Source organism: Seriola lalandi, unplaced genomic scaffold (genome assembly GCF_002814215.2).
Source record: "Seriola lalandi dorsalis isolate HSWRI2012SDOR001 ecotype SW California unplaced genomic scaffold, Sedor1 jcf7180002054582, whole genome shotgun sequence".
Taxonomy (NCBI): Eukaryota; Metazoa; Chordata; class Actinopteri; order Carangiformes; family Carangidae; genus Seriola; species Seriola lalandi.
The window spans coordinates 2,433,033-2,452,192 of record NW_019525135.1 but is presented as its reverse complement, the minus strand read 5'-3'; the positions used below and the strand labels follow the sequence as shown (position 1 = coordinate 2,452,192).

General features: G+C 39.4%; 2 protein-coding genes across 3 annotated transcripts; both read right to left on the bottom strand.

The window, feature by feature from the left end:
- Positions 1–1,255: 1,255 nt before the first annotated feature.
- On the bottom strand, positions 1,256–6,418 carry myoz2b (myozenin 2b). Of its 2 annotated transcripts, XM_023418571.2 has the most exons (6): positions 6,301–6,418; positions 5,032–5,148; positions 3,838–4,004; positions 3,329–3,422; positions 2,446–2,608; positions 1,256–2,363 (listed from the first exon to the last, which is right to left on the bottom strand). In XM_023418571.2, exons 2-6 carry the CDS (start codon positions 5,111–5,113, stop codon positions 2,138–2,140), a joined length of 732 nt encoding a protein of 243 aa, XP_023274339.1. In that variant the 5' UTR covers positions 5,114–5,148; positions 6,301–6,418; the 3' UTR covers positions 1,256–2,137. The 2 variants fall into 2 exon arrangements, with proteins under 2 accessions (XP_023274339.1, XP_023274340.1); XM_023418572.2 differs by lacking the exon at positions 5,032–5,148.
- Positions 6,419–7,847: 1,429 nt separating this feature from the next.
- synpo2b (synaptopodin 2b) lies at positions 7,848–15,513 on the bottom strand. The gene is made up of 3 exons (XM_023418470.2): positions 14,829–15,513; positions 11,814–13,867; positions 7,848–9,002 (listed from the first exon to the last, which is right to left on the bottom strand). Exons 1-3 carry the CDS (start codon positions 15,511–15,513, stop codon positions 8,466–8,468), a joined length of 3,276 nt encoding a protein of 1,091 aa, XP_023274238.2. The 3' UTR covers positions 7,848–8,465.
- Positions 15,514–19,160: the final 3,647 nt, after the last annotated feature.

The window sequence follows — 19,160 nt, the reverse complement described above, 5'->3', positions numbered from 1 at the left end:
TCAATTAGTTGATTGAAAGAAAAATACATGGCATGTATTTTGATAATCAAATAACTGTTCATGTCAATTTTTAAGCACACTTGTAATGGTTCCAGCTTCTCCAGTGTGAACATTTGCCCCTTTTCCAGTCTTGTGCTGTAGTAAGTATCTTTGGGTTTTGCATCAAATACAAAAAGCTATTTGCTATTTGAAGACATCACCTTGGGCTCAGGGAAATTATTCTGTTCATTAACATATATATATATATATATACTGAATACATACAGTATAACTGTATTTGGCATTACTCTAATCCTGGCTTTGCTCTAGCAATAGCACTGAAATCTCCCTCGGGATACATGAAGAGTTCTTGGTATTATTTATAAAAAGACTCAACTGTTCTTAAGGTTATTTTTGGAGTTTGTTGTTTGTATCTGTTTTCTTTCTTTTCTAATATCCAGGATGTAGTTTCAATTACCACCATAATGACTCTTAGGAGTCAGAGTTTGCATGGTAGTTTTTGTTCAGTTAGTTTTTTTGTTCTAGTTGTTAGACTTTTGTCACACAAAGACTGGCCTCAACTTCCAGTATACCCTTTGAATTGAGGTCAGTATCAGATACTATTACTGTCAAACCCCTGGACCTTCCCACAGTTATATCTCAATACATAAAACAGCTCATCTTTTGGTGTGTGGGTAAGAAAAACTCCAAATGATGTCTTCTGTCTACTAATGCTACTTTCTACATTAATTGGAAATAATACAAATTAACATTTATTATTGTGACAGTCTGAAATAGCTGAAAAAGCAAAATTGTTCATATATCGTCATGTGGTGACCGTTCTGTGAGAATGGTGTGCAAATTCTTTGGAGTACTGAGGTTTTGGACAAATGATAGACATGCATTTCCCACTGGCCTTGAATTCAATCCTGTCAGATCTCCTCTATAGCTGCTCTCTGTTTCCCAGCTGTCTTTGTGAATGGTTCCCTCGTCCAGTGGGCACATGAAGTCACATTCAGTATGTATGTATGTATGTATGTAGGGGTCTGAGACATCAAACACTTTAACTGTGTTAGAAGTAAAAGTAAAATCATGCTGCTCAAATGTTTTCTGCTTGATTTTCCAGAAACAGTGAACTCAACACTAAATGTTACTCACAGACACCGAGTGTATTTTGCACTAACACACAGAGTTGCTGCTGTAGGTTGTTTTACTGCAAAATAAAATCTTATTTTTACTCCATCCACATGACCAGAAACAAGACAGAACAAACATCTATAATTTCTGCTTTACTGTCATTGCACTCAAAACAAGGCAGGTGTGACAGTTTCCATGTTACATGATTCTCAGCAGGGAGTGGTTGTTTCTTGTATACATACAAATTCAAAGGTTTTGAGTCCATGAGATGCAGTGATTCTAATTAGAAGCGCTTTAGCACGGCTCCATGCCATCACAGGTCAAAGTCCAGGTTCCTCGGTCTTCCTCCCAGATTGGTGATCTCTCTGTGATTTTCTCAAGATAAATTAATCTCGGTTGCACTGTGAAATCCCCTTTTTCTTCTGCTTAAATACTCTGAATCCTCTTCCGAGGATATGGGACCTTGACATGAAACAGAGCTTCCACTTTTATCTCATTTCAATTCAATCTTTATATATTATATCTATAGAGCTATAAATATACCTAACGTGAAATTTTCAGTTTCACTTATATATTAATGTATATATTTGTTCTACTATCTATAATAAAAATTCTACAAACTATATAACCTACTGCATGATCCAGTTTTGATTTTGTGCCATCAATAAATAAGTTGCATTCTTTATTTACATTACATACTTCTCTTTTCATTTGAAAATTTATAAAAATTTACAGTTTTGTTTTCAGTATCAGTGGAAACTCTGGCTTTTGTGAATTCTGTATAGCACATTCTTTTGGCTATTTACATGACTTTCTTTGGAAACAGTTTTTCTAGCGACAGCAAACATACTAGTCAACTGAAAAACAAAAGAATGAAACATTTCGTGTCCATTGCGTGGGAACAATCCAAAATACTGTTAAGGATTTGCAACTGTGCTACTAATTGACTGTTTTGTTGTCATCGCAGGCTGAGGCCACAATATTACAGCCAACATCATGTTGCCAGATTACATACAACCACCTACAGGTCATCAGACTCTGGCACGTCGGCAGGCTCCACGGTAAAAGTGGGAAGGATCAGATGGGTGCCCTCAGATATCCATCCCTGGGCTGTTCTGTTGAAGGTGGGCCTCTTAATCCCCGGCTCCTGGAGTTCTGGGTAACTCGGCGGGTTCAGGTCCACCTCCGGGAGTTTGAACGTGATTCCTCTGGGAGTTTTCTCAAAGCCACCATAAGGAGTGGCAACCCTGTAATTTAGATCAAGGTGTGAATTGTACTCTTTCTCATACTCTGCACTCATTCGCTGAAATGTGCTCACAGTTTTCTCACCGGTTAAAGCATTTGTATTCAGGAAGGTCAGGTCGTGAGTCTAGTTCAGGCATTCTTAGTTTGAGAGTTTCAGCGAGGTCGGGGTCACCGAGGATTGCCTCCTCCCATGGAGAGTGATAGGACTTGGGCATAGCTGTGGTGTTTAACTTCTCTGCAGTCGCATCTGTGAAGGAGAGAACAAAAACGAACAGGTACAGCGGAAGAGAAAAGTCAGCGTGAGATCATGTTGTTCTAAAATCGCAGCAGAGTCATCTGACAGCTTGATGTGCAGTTAACGCGGAGCTGTTTTCTTTAGCCTGTTTTTTTTGGGAGGCTAAGGATTTTAGAGCGGATAGGATTATGAGCAGAGACTGTGCTTAGAGAACACTTAACACAGGCAGACTGAGTTGTCCATCATTACGATGCAAGGCCTTAAAATACCACATAGTTGAAGTGTGCACTCATAGTATAATGTGTCGATATGGGATGACACACTACGGAAGCTTTTTAGAATAAGCACAGGGCTCTTCTGGTTTTTCAAATATACCAAAATAAAATAAAGCATTTAAAGCACCTCAGGTTGTGTATTCAATCATAGTTACATACATGGTTTCATGCTACTCACATTAGCTGCCATGTGATAGGACCAGCTGTTATAACTGTATGATATAAGTTTTCATTATTACGACAGCCTTACACAATCTCTTTTGACTGTGAATTACACTTTGATGGTGGAAAATTGGTATAGTTCGCCTCTACTAATGATTTTCAGTAATGAAACATTTACACATCACATTTTCTTACTTATGATTATGATAGATTTTCTAATACTTTAAAATCATAACTATGTTTGAAGTGTTCCATATTGACACAAACAGCTGTATCTGCTCAGCAGCATCATTACCTGAAACAGAGGTTTCTGCATTAGCAGTATTTCCATGGGTGGGTGCATCCACTTTAATTTCCACAGTGTGTGTACCCTCAGCTAAAATATCATTCTGCAAAACAGAGTAAAGAACAGCACACATGTTCAGCTTCGGTTAAAATATCAGTTGCGCAACTAAACAATCAGAGTTGGCTCATGTATGAATGCACTTGTCCATCATGTGCTGAGATACACGTGCACACACACACTAAAACACACACACACACACATATCAGCAGGCAATGATAAAGAGGGAGCAGCTCCACAGCAAAGTGCCTGAGCAGCCTCTCAGAAGATTTGGCAGGAGGATGCAGAAGGCACGCGGCACATGTCTCTGTTATCATCCATGTGTTGTAACACTTTTTTTTTTCAAGAGCATATTTGCTGATAAATTTGCTGAATGAGTAATACACAGACAATTTAGATATTATATATTCAGTCATTCAAACACATGAAAATGACTGAATAACACACACAAGCTGACTTACATTTAGCTGCGCGTTTGCCTCATTTTGGATACTTTCAAATGTGTATTTGTCAGATCTCCTCTGGCGCATTTTAAAAAGGCGAGAACCTCTGTTGGAAAGCAACGATAACTCCTCCAACATAATGTCTTTAGGAGTGCAGAGCTTCTTTCCGAGATCCATGACGTCCCCTGTCAGACAACAAAGATGAGAACAAAAAGAAATATGTTGAGGATCACAATCAGAAACAACAGCATACTGGTTGTTGCATTTTATATAGTGTTGAGCTAACATTTTCAAAATTTCTAACGTGTGCTAGCATATATGATTGAGTTAAGACTAATTTTTCCATTCTCTTTAATGTTATTGGGTTAAATAACATAACATAATAGCTTGAGGGGTCCCAAAAGCCCCAGGGTTACAGTGTGGCAATCATGGTAATCTGATTAATTGTACATCTATTTGACAGTACTCGTTACAAAAGCACAGTATAAATGGAAACAGTGTGCACCTTCAGGTGGCATTTTTTATCTAATTCTTAGGCCATCTCGTAGAAAGGTCTTTGCATCAGTTGATATTACACTTAAACTGTATGGTATCTTCTCTCAAATAAATGAGAATATAATCAAATGATCATAAACAAATTTAGAAAGGGGTGGAGGAATAGTGGCTGACAGTTACTTTATGCCCCTAGGCCCCCTGGAGGGTTAATCCAGCCCTGGTTTTAGAGCTGGAAAGTACAGAATAGATAATATAAATATACACACAGACATATCCCCTGATATAATTCTGTCATCTGAAGGGGTTTAAGGGAGGGTCGAAAAAAAAGACGTCAAAGGTGTCACCGAATTTTCCGTATTATAAGTCCTGTCATGGAAAATGAGTTATCATTATAGTCGAGAATCAGTTTTGGATGTACACGACGCTCCCTCATCCACCAATAGTGACGGAATGTACCCCAGCTGTCACCAACCTTCACATTATCCAAACAGCTACACAGTTGGCCTGCAAAACGTCCCTCCCCTCTCCCACCCACCCAGAAATAGACTTTTGAAAAGGACAACGACAAAGGATTAGTCAACATAGGTAGTACATCACCCCATTCGCTTATTTATGGCAAGTGCTGGAGAGTAGCCCTGACATTTTGAACCCAGATCAGAATGGATATTCTCTGGCAGCAGTGTGTTTGTCCGCTGAGCCTCAGCTCTAACATCATACCATTGGTACCATGGACCTCTCGGCAAATAGCTGCTGCACACTTCTTCCTCTCTCCAGCTGGCATTGTACAGAATTGTGACATTGAAGCTTTGGCAAGGTTGGCAGAACTCAGGAGGACTGGAAACACATACAGGACACAGGATGTAGTTGTTCTGCCCAAGTAATAATGAAGGAGTTTAACTCCTAATAATCTGATCCCACAGAACATCAGTGCAATGTTAGAGTTAGCTAAACAGAGTTTGATGTTTGGCCAGTGCAAGTGTAAGGTCATTGTTTATCAGATGACAGAGAAAAAACCTAACTCCTCTTGATCAGACATATTTAATGCTCTATTCTTCTCTGTTACATAACACATTGGTACTATATATAGTTTGTTTATAAGTCTATAATGTCTGTCTTCCATTTGCTGTCCACATATATTGGGATTTGAATATGATTTGTAAGATGCCCGGATAAATAAATCTGCTATATCAGTGTTTGTTTTGTTATAATAATCTCTGTAGAGGTTACATTTAACAGATTACAGGGTATTGCATAATCCCAAAGCCCCATTGTACTTGCATTGGTACCACACACGTAATTCTTAAATCTGGCCTCGTCACTGCACCAAAGGTTTGAGTACGTGAGCTAACGTTAGTGGCATCTCCTGTTAACGTTGTTGCAAGATAAATTACCTGTGTAAAGGTCAAGGGTGAATATTGTGTCCTATGTTTATATGTGTAGGTGCACACAGCAAATGTCCAACAATACAAAAAAAAGAAAGAAAAAAAAGGCACACAACATCCAAAATTACTTTTTAAAATTTTTAGTGGTTGTATATATTTAGTGTTCCCTTTCTTCTTAAATTCAAAACATGATACCAGACAGTAAAATTATAAATATACGTCTTTAAATTTTAAATGTTCAATAGCTCAGCTGTGCCTGTCTGCTGACTTTGCAGCTGTGATATTTGTGAGAATTTTAAAACTATTTCCATGCAAAATAGACAGCCTGCAAAGTCAGTCAGTCAGTCAGTCAGTCAGTCAGTCAGTCAATTCTAAAGAGAGAAAATATGTATAATTAACTGATAATCTCTCAAATGTCACAAAATCCATAAGGTCATAAGAAAGTGATTCCTATAAATTCTAGAAAATATAAATGTTAGTTAGAGCCAGCCAAATTTCTTTTATCACAAGACAGTGACATTCTTGAATGATCTAACGTATACCTCAATATAATCTAAATCCACCACATATTCACAAAATACACCTTGATGAGGCTTGTCCATACCTGTGATGGTGTCCCTACTGTGCAACCTGTATCCTTGAATGGGAGACACGGAGACTCAGGGGTCAACCTACAGTAGGTAGTTTGATCTTCCCTGATCTTCACACTCCTGGACACTAAAGCCAGACTGTGAGTGTGTCTCTGTGTCTGTTGTGAATGGAATGCAGCTTACATCAATAGGCTAAATTTAACCTGCCAAACACTCAAAACCACTCTCAAACACCATGGGGCAAGGATAGCTACCAGAGGGAGAGGGGAGGAGAGGGGAGGATGGTCAACACACACATACCCACTGATTTTCTTTGGGGCAAGGACTTCCCTCCGGAGACATTCTCCTTTCCTTGGATTGAATCCTCAAAGTCGACGCTTTGTAACCTCTGAGGCGCCGCGATTTCCAGTTAGGGAGGTCGTCAGTACTCGGCAAACTGAGTTGTGTTACCGTCATTATGTGCAATTACTGACTTTGCATAATGAAATACAGATCACTGAAGAAGGTTAAAGGGCAGTGTGGTCTCATCCCTGCGATAGCGCTCAGCCAAAAAGATTTTTATGAGACAACATCAGGGTCATTTTCCTGCCAGCCGAACATGTTGTCCTACCTCAGACATCCTGTACATTCTGTTGAAACATGAGATAAGTTCCTGTCGTACTCTTATTTTAATATGTACATACTGTCAAATCAGTATAAACTGTATGTGTTATTGTTACGTAACAGTGACATACCAAATAAACAAGGAAATGTAACAAATGATCAGAGAATGGATCAAAAGCATTTTCATCTGCACTAAAATGATGCCAACTCTTAGAATTGTATCACAGAATTAAAGCCAAAAAATAACACTTTAAAGACGTCGTAAAGCATTTTTGTGTCTTTTAATTTTTCAGCTTGTGTTTAAAAGATGCAAAAAAAAAAAGAAACATTTTATTCAAGAAAATCATCAAACACAGCTGGGCAAAACCCCAATTCAAAATCTTTAAATTCTAAAAAATTCTACATTAGAAATTTTAAAAATCTTAAAACCCTGACACTCGAAGACAGAATCTGTGGTTCTGTTTACACTATAAAACCACACAGTGTATGACTAAAGGTGGGATACTTTATGAATGTATGCATGCAACACTTATTCCTCTTAAACTTAAAATATATTGATAATAATAGCAAAAAAGCTTTTATCCATTTTGAAATCTCACACGTAGTTTTTCAGTTTGAACAAGTATCAATTTTAGGATGCAACACTTATTGCAACTTTGCTGCTTTCCTGTTTCCTGTCTCTCTAGCTTCCTAAGAGCATATAAAAATGGTATGTTGGCAATAGGCAGTCGCTAGAAAGGGCTACAGATGAATTAAAATGTTCTTTCTTTTGTATATTTGCTACTGCAATAGTAATGCAGATAAGTCATTAAAAGAAGATGAGTAACATATGTAACAATTACCACTGAATTAAATATTTAGATGTGAAATAGTTTGCACGTCACATCAACATGAAAAATGATCACAAAGGCCCAGTGAGTTTTAAACTAAAGATAAATGAATGAAAAAGCCACACAAGGTTTCTTAAAGCGCCTTATTTCTCATCAAATATTTATAACCAACAATTACCAACATCTTCAGTGAGCAAACACCACTCCAATTAAAAAATAAAAAAGCAACCAAACCAAATTTCTTTCAACTACTACACGTTCACTTTAACTTGCATAACACATTCTTAATCTTATCCTAATGACAGTTTGTTTTAAAACATCATCCACTTCTGTCCTAAATTTGATTGAATGATTTCTGCACAACTGCAAAATCTCCCATCAATGCTCAGCAGGGTAATATCCCATCAGCAACACAACACAGAAGCTACAGTAAGTTGTTGTGCTCTTTAAACCAAGTGATCACTCAAACGAGGATAGCTGCTGAGACCCATCACTCCCATCAAATATATAAAACAAACATAATAAATGGTCTAAAATAATCCCAACACTCAGATCTATTGGTCAAGTTTTAACCAACACATGTCAACAACAACCTATTATTTCATCACCGTGGATCAAACATATTCCATCTTTCTGGGCCAAATTTAGCCAATTGTTTTTTTATATGTTACTTAATTTATTTATTTGTTTATTTATGATAATATATATGTATGTTCCTCTTTCTCTGATGCACGTCTGACTTCATCTTAACTCCTCTGGACTGCAGTATAGAGGGGAGGGCACTTTGTTGGACTGGGGCCTTGTCCCATGTATCCAATACTGGATCTACTGCCAGGCCTAAGGGGCTGTGCAGGTCTGAAGGGGGGCCCGCAGAAGGCTGGTTTCTCAGGTGAAAATGTCCTGCTCAGAGATGGTGCCTGGAAAGCAGGGGCTGCATGATAACGACTCTTACTGAGAGCTGCAGGGTCAAGAGACACCCTGCGCTTCCATTCGTCTGGTGGCTCCGGCAGAGATCTGCGTTGCCCTGCAGCTTTGACATTAGAGGCAACAGATGACGGGAGGCTCTGAAACACAAACGCGTCATCCACTGAACCAATGGGGCTTCTGGATGCCGCCTCCCATGGTGACAGTGGCTTGTAGACGTTCTCTTGAATGGATGTTTGCCTCTGTGCTGGTAAAAAGGATGCCTGGGTTCCAGGGTTGCTCATAGGTGACAGGAGTCCGGTTGAAGGCATCGAATTCAGCCGCTTTGGCAGACTCAGGGAGCGGCTTCGACCAAATCCCTGAAAGAAAACACACGTATCATCTGACTGCTGGGACAGCAGTGTTGCAGACTTTGCTGCCACCCGCTGGCTCCACAGAAGCCGGGACAACTAATAACTTTCTATCTTGATCATGTTTTACTTGAAGTTATATGATAAGTTTTAGTTAACAAAGGAATGTAAACAAATTCATAATTATTTTACTATACTGGCAGAGAAAGTAGAGGAGGCAAAGTGACGCACTGTGGAAAAAAATGTGGCACAAATTGAAAGCTTCCCCTTTTCCTGATTGGTCATTTCTGTTTGTTGAATCCTTTGAGTGAAATGTTCACATTTTGTCACACATCTTTTTCTCTTTGGGTCAGAGTGATTTCAAAGCACGACCCTCACAATTCTTTGTCTACAATAAAAAAAGGCCAATCAGAGGATTGAGTTTTCCCATAAATCCCATAAAAATGTTTGGCTGATATAAATGTATGGGAAAGATCTTATGTGTGAAGGTCTTGTAGCATCATTTAACATTAACATATATTGAAAATGAAAAAAATATTTCTCGACTTACCTGTTGTTGGTCCAAGAAACTTAAAATACAGTACAGTAACAATGTTACTACATAAAAGACATTTAAAAGATAATGAAACTTTGCTTGGAACTATTTCTCAGTCAACTTGTCTTTGTTTTCTCTTCTTAAAGGGATATCCACCGTAAAAGAGTACATTTTGTCAGTTTGAGCAAGTATTTCCATACTTAATTTCTATTATTACTCAGTAGTCAGAGCATTATTGTCATGTTTGACGGATTCTTTTCCATTATTTTGTTCTGTGTGAGTCTTTACTAAATTCGGTGTTGTTTGTATTTCTTAAGCAAGCAGAGAAACTTCCTGCGAAACAAATCTTGCCATACTAAAATATTTGTCACACAGTACCATGGTTTGTTGTGCTTGTTGTGAATAGTTATGTGTACTCAAAACTTAAGGGGAATCTGGTCTGTCTTTAGACGTAATTGACAGAAAAAATACAAGTAACATACTGTTAACTGACTCGTCAACAGATCATTAGAATGGCAAAATGTAAACTCTGCTTTACTGTGGATATCTTATTTTGGAGGCCAAGATCATAGTTCCAAACTTTTTACATTAAGGGGCTGAAGGTGGACTTATGGAAATGCTATGAAAACAATCACACAAGAGTTTGTTTGTTTTCACAGCATGTCCATCTGTCCAAACTGAAAAGATAAAGTTATACAGTGACAGTGTCAACCTTCAGCAGTTCACCATTTTATATTAATACAAGCAATAATTTATTGAAAATAATCAATGATGTAGTGGATCTTAGAGAATGGATATTGCTGAAGGTGCAGTAAATATGAATAACTTCTGTGTGAAAGTGTGAGGCAGTGAGAAATATACAGGAGGAAACATGGGTGACTCAGAAAAAGTAGTGATACAGCAGCTCAGGAAGAGAGAATAGAAGCTCATGACACACAGGAAGTACTCAGGTAGGAGGAAAGAGAAATTTAATGGCATGATTGTGCTGATGACAAGAAGTGCAATAAAGAGTGATATGTCAGAAAGACAGAGACAAACAAGACAGTTGTTTTGTATTTTCATTTTGAGTCGCTATTAATTATGTGAGTCAATAACATTCAACTCAAATCCCTGTGATATTCTGCTCATGTTTTACATCAAGGATGAGGACACAGAATATCTGATGACATTGAATAACTGGTCTTATCTGATGATTGCAGAAAATACATCCACATAAAAAGCATTTTAAGTCATCAGGGTTAATGATCACAACTAACATTGATGCTTTTTAGCTGTTGTGATACCATCAAAGTTTGGAATGAGACTGAAGGAATTTCATCCAAAGAAAGAAGTGCATAGACAATTTCTCCCCAAACAACAAATAAATAATTCAAAATATTACACAAATATAATTGTAAACTTGAGTTACTCTTATCCCGAATGACAGAATTATTAAGAATTATTCTGACTATTTTGGATAAATAAATGTATTTATAAATGTTTCTGTGTGTAGTTTTGGGGTTAGTGGTGATTACAGTTACATAAAAATGCATGTAATCTTATTTCTTACAAAAGAAAAAAAAAGAACTAAAGAAAGATGAGCAACTCAAACTAGAGACCTTAGTTGAACAAGGCTCTCTACTCACATTATTGCACATGTAAAAGCACCTCCTGAGAATCACTCAACATGATTTAGTCTCATATTTCCTTTTTAAACACACACGCACCTCCCAAGTTTTAGGAAGATGATGTGATGTGCTAAGTTATTGATTTATATTTTAGTTTGTATTCCATTGTTTAATCACAATTGTTAAACTAGTTTCGCTGTACATTCAACTGACTTTTCCTGTTTCCCGTACATTGGCCTACGTTTAGACAGTGCAAAGGTCTATACATTTCCGGTTAAGTAAGACATTTTAGATGCTAGCAAGTTACAGACGTAACTGCGTCTCAGTGTTGACTACACCAAAGCCTGACCATATACAGTATTAGGACAAATGAAGCATAGCAACAGGCTTCCACTGTTTGCCTGTCACTGCTGGCTTCTTTGCAGAGAATTTTGGCCGAGGAGCCATTTGACGTGCGCCTCTAGCAATAAGAGATGCAGGAGAAAAAGCTGAAGCTATGCTGTCAGCAGTAGATGACTGCTGGGAGGATGTGCTTGTGGGTCGGGCGCTTGGTGCTTGCTTTTTGGTTATGTGATGGGCTGCAGGTGTGACAGTGTGCTTGTCATCCAAGTGCTTGTCAGTTGCAAGAGGCTCAGCTGATCTTGTGTTTTCGTGGGCAGAAGAATTTTGGGAACTTACCATTCCAGGAGACTTAGCAGGGGCTTCTGCCTTGCCCTGAACAGCAAGCTCAGAGGCATTGTAAGGAGAATGAGAGGAGGCAGCTCTATGTTTAAGGTTTTTAGTAACCTCAAACTTTGACACTGGAGTTGGTTTGGGGCTGGGGCTTTTGGCCTCAGGGACTGCATCATACTTGAACAGTGACGAGTCCAACTGATAAGGCTGATGTTTCATAATATCTAAGGCATTTAGGTGCTTTGGGGGTGCTTTAGGTTTTTCTTTGGTCTTGGGCTTGATTTGGGGGCTTGTCGAAGGGGGCTGCTTGGCTGCTGATGGAGGGTAGAAAGGAGCAAGAAGGGGATTGTATGATAAAGGCGGGGGGGCACGAACAATGGAAGAATACCTCCAGTAGTTAGGGAGGGACGCGGTTGGGGAGGGAGATCTGGTTTTGTTAGCTTGCACTGATTCAGCATCGACAACAAACTTCTCCATACGGGACTGTCTCCTGGCAAACAACTCCGCACCTCTTCCCGCCATAGTTGAACCATCACCAGCCCGATTAATACCTCTGTCTGAGACTCGACCCTTTGGAGAAGCCTGCGATGCTTTTGATGCGTGGATGTATGACTTCCCTGCTTGTGGTGGGCAAGAGGCGACTGAGTTGGGAACACTGCCTGACTTATTCCTTGAGGGTGAAGGTCGGTGATGTGGGCTGTAAGTAGGACTGTGGGCCTGCATACTCACAGGGGATCGTGGCGGCTGTTGATTCCAGCTATTTGCGGTTGGCTGAAGATGAAGCTGAGAAGAGGAGTTGACCGGAGCCCAGGCATTGACAGGTGTTTGAAGTGGTGCTCGGGTTTGATCTGGTGCCCACTGGTTGGCCACCTGCTGAGGCTGAGCCCAATCTTGCTGTTGTAAGTAATGCTGACTATGAGGCCCTGCGGAACTGTGAGAGGGTTGTGAAACCGGACTTCTTGGTGGAATATATGGTTCACCAGAGGGACTCCTCCCCATCCAAGGTGGGCAGGATGGATTGATGGTAGGTTTTGGGGCAACTGGAGGGGGATTCTTGAGTTTAATTGTTCTTGGTTGCATAAAGTTACAAGCTTCTGCACCAAGACTAAAACAGTCTTCTTCTGACTCAATATAAGACCTCCTGTCCCCTTTGCTTTGAAGGTGAGGATTTGATTCTTGCGCCAGCTGTTTGATAGGAGCTTTTCTTTTTGACTCTAGTAGGATGCCGGTCTTGATCGCTGGTACAGATATTCGCTCATCTCTTGAGGCTATGATGTCTCCAGTTGGGGACCAGACCTGTGGGTTCGTGTTAATAGGCACAGGTACTATGAATCTCGGTTCGTTCCTCTTTGTCACTGGAACAACGCCACCAGGCATGACATGAGCAGTCGTGCCATCTTGAAATCCTAGGAAGGGCTTCGCAGTTCTGTTTGGCACCAATGGTTTTGGCACATCAACTAGGTGGTTCATCTGTTGAATATTTTCTTGGTAATCTACATGCTGCCTGTGACTCGCATCCATGTAGTTGGCCTGATCAGCATGCATGTACATTTGCTTAGTGTCATAAATATTCGGTGCTTCTGTACATTCAGGTTCTGTTAATTCCTCTGCAGGTAATTCTTTACTCCTCAGTTCTTCTTGCTCTGACACAATTTCATCCATCCGTTTGCGGCGTTGGGCAAACATCAAAACTCCCTTCCCTTTTGTCTCTGGTAGTGCTTCCATTTCTCGAACACTTCCCCAATTCAGACTTAAATTATGCTGCTGGTGATAAACAGAATACTCCTCCTCTAACTCAGAATCACTTGTTGCCACAAAGTTATACCCAGCTGATCTGACTTCTTCAGTTTCCTCCTCTATTTGGTCTTCGCTGTCAAGCTTATCACCAGTCCCGTAACTCACAAGTGTATACTTCTTCACCCTCTGGCGCCGTTTTTTAAACAGCAAGGCTCCCTTATTTTGAGGATTGGGTGCATCAGTTAAGAGCCGAGCAATTCGTTTACATTTAGACTTGGTCTCCTTGACATGCTTTTCTGATTGGCTCTCGTTGTGGCTGAGCCCTGAGACACAGGAAAAGACAGAGAGAAAGAGAGAGAAAGAAGGGAGAAAGGAGGGGCATGAGGAAGATGAAAACGTGCGAATCTTAAAATAAACAGTGAGCCCACATTATTTTATTTTGATGTTTTGTCAGTGAGTGGAAAGTTAAGAAGCTACAGTATTTAAATTATCAGTGCTCAATAAAACAAAATAATCATGGGAGAAAGCAGTTGGGGATTGTTTCATACAGTGCTTTGGTATTATTTGATCTCAGTTTGCAGAATGCATCAGTACATAGTTACATGTTGGCTGAGCATTATTATTATTATTATTCTTTGAAGCAAGCACACTAATGTTAAATGAGACAAATTTTAAAGTTGCCCCTGCTGAAGCAAGCACACTAATAAAAGCATCATATTTACTTACAGCTAACTTGGGGGGGGGGGGTCTCCATGAGGCAAAGAAAGTGAGGAGCTCACTTTCCATTGCAGTCCAGTCTTACGATTGGAAAAGGGATCGGGTGACAGGCCAGGGTGACACATGCTAGTGTCTGTCAAATTTGTTTCTGCCAGTCTCATCATATGGTCATATTTTATTCTTATCCTGCTCTGACTATTAAAGCCATGGGAATTCTCCCTGTAAGTCCACCTCAAATAGACCCCAGCATGAAAATAACCAGCACCCATAATGCTTTGCACAAGTCATTTATCGATTAAATTAAGTATTTTGTTTCACATAACACTTCTAATGAATGCAGGCAGAAAATATTATTTTATGATAATATTATGATTATCATGATGTAAAGTTAACTTGTGCCTCAGGCTGCATTTAAACCACATACAAAATTATATCTATTAATGAATCTTATATAATTTAAATTTAGGGGAAAAAAATCAAGATAGGTTACACAGCTTGCACTACTAACTCCTAACTACATATGTGCACTGAAATATATAAAAAGGAGGGTAGAAGATAGACACTTACGTGTGTGCCTTGCCCTGTGCCGGTCGGGTCTGCACAGATCTGTGTCAGACTCCGAGTTCCACTTCTCTGCCTGCTCAGCACCCTCGTCTGGAATTTCAAAGAAGACAGAAGCAGGAGGTGCTTCACCACTCCCTCCTTCCTCTGAAGATTCAACCCTCCTGTTCCCAGTCCCTGAGTCCTGCCTATTACTGGCTCCCAGTGGCTCTTCTGTGGTCAGGGTCAAGGCCAGGGTCATGTCAGCGGCACAGCCAAGAGAGGAAGAAGATGACAGGGAATGCAGTCGTGATATCTGGCCAGCGGGAGGCCTGGAGTCAGGGCGCTCTGGGTGTGGGGACAGTGAGACGGGTGAGGTTTGGATGTGAGGTGACTCTGAAATGGACTCTCTTGATTCACTAAGGTAGATGTCATCCTCCTCTTGGTATGAAACATCCTCTTCACTTCCACTTAGTTCAGGCAGGGACTGTTGCTCACCTGCAGATTCCCAGTCTTGTGACTGAAGGCGTTCTGGGGACTCAGACTTGGGAATATGAGGAGGCTGTGGGTCTAAAGGGAACTCATCACTGATATCATCCTCATTGTAGGACTCTGCCAGGGACTCAGAGACACAGAGTTCCTGGGAACCATCTGAACCTGACCAAGGGACCAAGTTATCATTGTTGTCTGGGTCTTCAGCCTCTGGTTCCATTTTTTAATGCTGTTTCACAATGTCCTGGGTGTCACCAATGATACCTTCATTAAAACAAAGATAAAACAACTTCAGGCCAGGGAGCCTTTCACTTGAAGGGTGGATTACAAACTAATCAGACATTTTAGCAGACTTTCAATGTGACATGTTATCAATAAAAAAATAAAATACCCCTGAAAATAAGTGTTTACTGGTTAGATCAAGAGATTTCAGTATTAGTGCACTTTGTATCATTTCTAACTACTATGTAATTCTCTTGATTATTCCTATCCCCAATAGGAAGTGAAGCTTTGCTTTGGCAGAGCTGCCATCGCTCTAAATGGAATGGTATGTAATATCAAGGGGGAAGCAGCATTCACATCCAAGAGTATAAGCAAAACAATTGGGTGGCTGTTTTCCAAAGTCCTGTTTATACAGCAAGGTTTCTTTCCCTTCACTGTTCTACATCTATCATTACAGAAAATATCAGCACTGCAATGGATGTCAGCATTTCCATTTAAGAACTAAATGTGAGAGGTTATTTATTTTATACATAGTAGAAATACTAGGCCCCCTTCTACCTCACTTTAAGCCAGTGTTTTGCTACTGAAGTTAAGTTGTATCAACAGTTAATCCATCAAAACAGCAACCAAATTATTCACTTGAGAAATCAGTTATTCTATCAAATCTGATAGAAAATGCTTCTATCAATTCAATCATTCGGTGAAAAACAAGTGTCTAAGTTTTTTCATTAAATCAAGAATTTTGGACAAAGCTGGTATTAAATTCAGCACGCCCTTTTCAGTTTATTAAATGAGAGAAAGAAAACATGGCCTTCATAACCTAATATGACAAAAAAATTGACAGCCTGTTGAAATTATTCATATTAGTGCCCACACAACATTAATCTCTATCTATCTATCTATCTATCTATCTATCTATCTATCTATCTATCTATCTATCTATCTATCTATCTATCTATCTATCTATCTATCTATCTATCTATCTATCTATCTATCTATCTATCTATCTATCTATCTATCTATCTATCTATCTATCTATCTGTCTGTCTATATAAACAGGGTACAGAAAGAGTTCAGCAGTCTTCTACAGTTTGGAAAATAGCAGGGAATCCCACACAGGTTATAGGTTATAGAGCAAACACAAGCCTTTTACTCTCAAACGCAACACTTCCTAACATCCACCAGAAGGTGGTACCATAACACAGCAACACAAAAGTAGTACATTTCAATAAATCCAGCCTCTGGTTGTTCACCATATTAAAAAAACTTAACATTGTGTAATTTTATCCTGAACAGTTTATTTAGCACTCCAAAAAACATAGACTACATCTCCAACACAAACAATTTATCTCAATGAGTATGCTATTGAGTCGGTCACTTCTTTTAATGCCATCTTAATCTCTTTGACATATATCAATTTGATGTAATTTGTTGGGGAATAATCCATGTTAACAATTCGTCACCATGAAGAACCCAATTTCAGTTCATGGAACTGTGCCCTTCAACATGGTCTTATATATTTTCTCTGAATGTCTTTGGTCAAATTACATTTGCTAAAGGCAGCTCGTAGTGACATATGCTTGAATTTAAATTTAAATCACAAACTCATAGAATTCAATTGACAGCACTTAAAGTCTAAAGTCATGAAAGAAGCCTTTTCTGGTTGCACTGCTGATACATCTCACAAAACAAAACTGTTGGACAGAAGAAACAGATGATTTTGCTATTATTAGATTCTTAAAAATATGATACCAGACGAAATTATAGTAATGTAATTTAGTCAGCAATATCTATGTCAGTCTGCCTGTATTATGAGTTGACATTTTGGCCTAAATATGGCACTAAAGAAGAGCTCATGGACTGTCCAATGTCACTCTTACTCTTCAGATTTTGATATTTCTTGTGCACAAAAAACATCTTGGCTTGATGGCAGCAGTGGAGTGTAGGCTAATGCAGATGTAGCCAGTCTGGACCAAAGCATAGAAACTCACTGACTGATACTGTCATTCTTAGTCCCCACTGCAAGTGGAAACAGTTGATATTAATGCAAAACAGGAGTATTTACATTATTTCACACCTGAATATTCACATCTGCCTTTTACTATAAATAAATGATCATGTCTGTCCATGTTCTTTTCACAGACTGAGAGGAATACAATAGATAAAGTCTGTAGAATAAAACTACATATAGGCTATGTGTCTCTCAGCTTAGATATTGTCTGACCATGTTTCGCTCATCAAGTTATTCGCCCTCCTGTCATGTACTTATATGAACATTTGCACTAAATGCACTGGCAGCATCATATCAGGGTATGATGTATTTTATGGACCGATTTTATCCATTTGAACAGGACAGTAGGATCTTGCAGCTGTTCCTCATCTCAATGAAGAGCGACAGAATATTGTTGTTATAGCAATATTCAACTATGAAAAAACTGCAGTGACACCATCATGCATATAAGGATAAGGTTACTTCAAAGAAGAACAGAAGGTTGGTCAAACAACAACTTTGTTTAGATGATGTTTTGAGCTTTGGGGTTGCTGTGTGTTTAAGTACAGTACTCTGCAAAAGTTTTCAGCAATTTTGATGTCCAGACTTTTATCTGTCACCCATCAGGGAGGGGTCTGACCGGTCCCAAATACATTCTGCAGCATGACAATGACCCCAAACATACAGAGTCATTAAGAACTATTTTCAGCCACAAGAAGAACAAAGAGTCCTACAACAGATGATCTGGCCTCCACAGAGCCCTGATCTCAGCCCTGATCTGATATCATGGAGTCACTCTGGGATTAAACGAAGAGACACAAGACTCTGAGAAAGCCTAAATCCACAGAGGAACTGTGGCAAGTTCTCCATGATGCTCAGAACAGCCTACCTGCCAAGTACCTTAAAAAAATGTGTACATGTGTACCGAGGAGAACTGGTGCTGTTTTAAAGGCAAAGGATGGTCACACCAAAGATTGATTTGATTTAGCTGGCACACCTGATATTAATTTACTGTTGTTTCCAGAACCAAACTACTCCTGATGGTGGTTCTAAAGTTAAACCCAAAGCTTGAGACTGGAACAGTGCCTCTGTCCTTTTTGTGGAGTAAACTTACTCTTATATGTTAAATATCTGTGGATCTCCTGGTTACTACTATGTATCATTGCACAGATACAGTACATGCACACATTTTCTAAATGCAGCATGTCTTCATGTGGTAAGACGTTACTGGACCGGTTGGAAGGTTGTTGAAACCTCTGATAAATTGCATTAAACTACATGACTTTTGCTACATTTTACTGTACCACTATATACAGACCCTGATGAAATGATACATACAACTCCAGGATTGCTAAAGGTACAGACTCGTTGGCACTTTGTCCCATGCCCATGCTTTTCTTCACACTTGGTTCCACTTCATTTTAACACTTCACCATCATCAAACCTCGCTTTAGTGCTACAGGAGTTTTTGTTTCCTAGTATGGCAGTAACTCCAGTATGTTGACTTATTACCATGGAAACAGAGAGTCAGCATCCTTGACAAATGGGTGAACTCTTGGTCTGGGTATGACCCCTGTGAGGACTGAGCTCTAGCGGATTAGATGTTTCCATGTTATTACATAATTAGACTGTCTCTCCTCAACCACTAATGAGAA

Bases quoted from the DNA above. Each gene is read 5' to 3' on its own strand.
- myoz2b (XM_023418571.2), bottom strand. From the start codon at position 5,113: ATGTCACAATTCTGTACAATGCCAGCTGGAGAGAGGAAGAAGTGTGCA. The intron at 2,609-3,328 runs GTAATGATGCTG...TCTCCTTCACAG, and splicing joins TGCAGAAACCTCTGTTTCAG to ATGCGACTGCAGAGAAGTTA. The intron at 2,364-2,445 runs GTGAGAAAACTG...TCTAAATTACAG, and splicing joins GAATACAAATGCTTTAACCG to GGTTGCCACTCCTTATGGTG.
- synpo2b (XM_023418470.2), bottom strand. From the start codon at position 15,513: ATGGAACCAGAGGCTGAAGACCCAGACAACAATGATAACTTGGTCCCT. The intron at 13,868-14,828 runs GTAAGTGTCTAT...CCTGTGTCTCAG, and splicing joins GCACAGGGCAAGGCACACAC to GGCTCAGCCACAACGAGAGC. The intron at 9,003-11,813 runs GTAAGTTCCCAA...GTTTTCTTTCAG, and splicing joins CTGCTAAGTCTCCTGGAATG to GGATTTGGTCGAAGCCGCTC.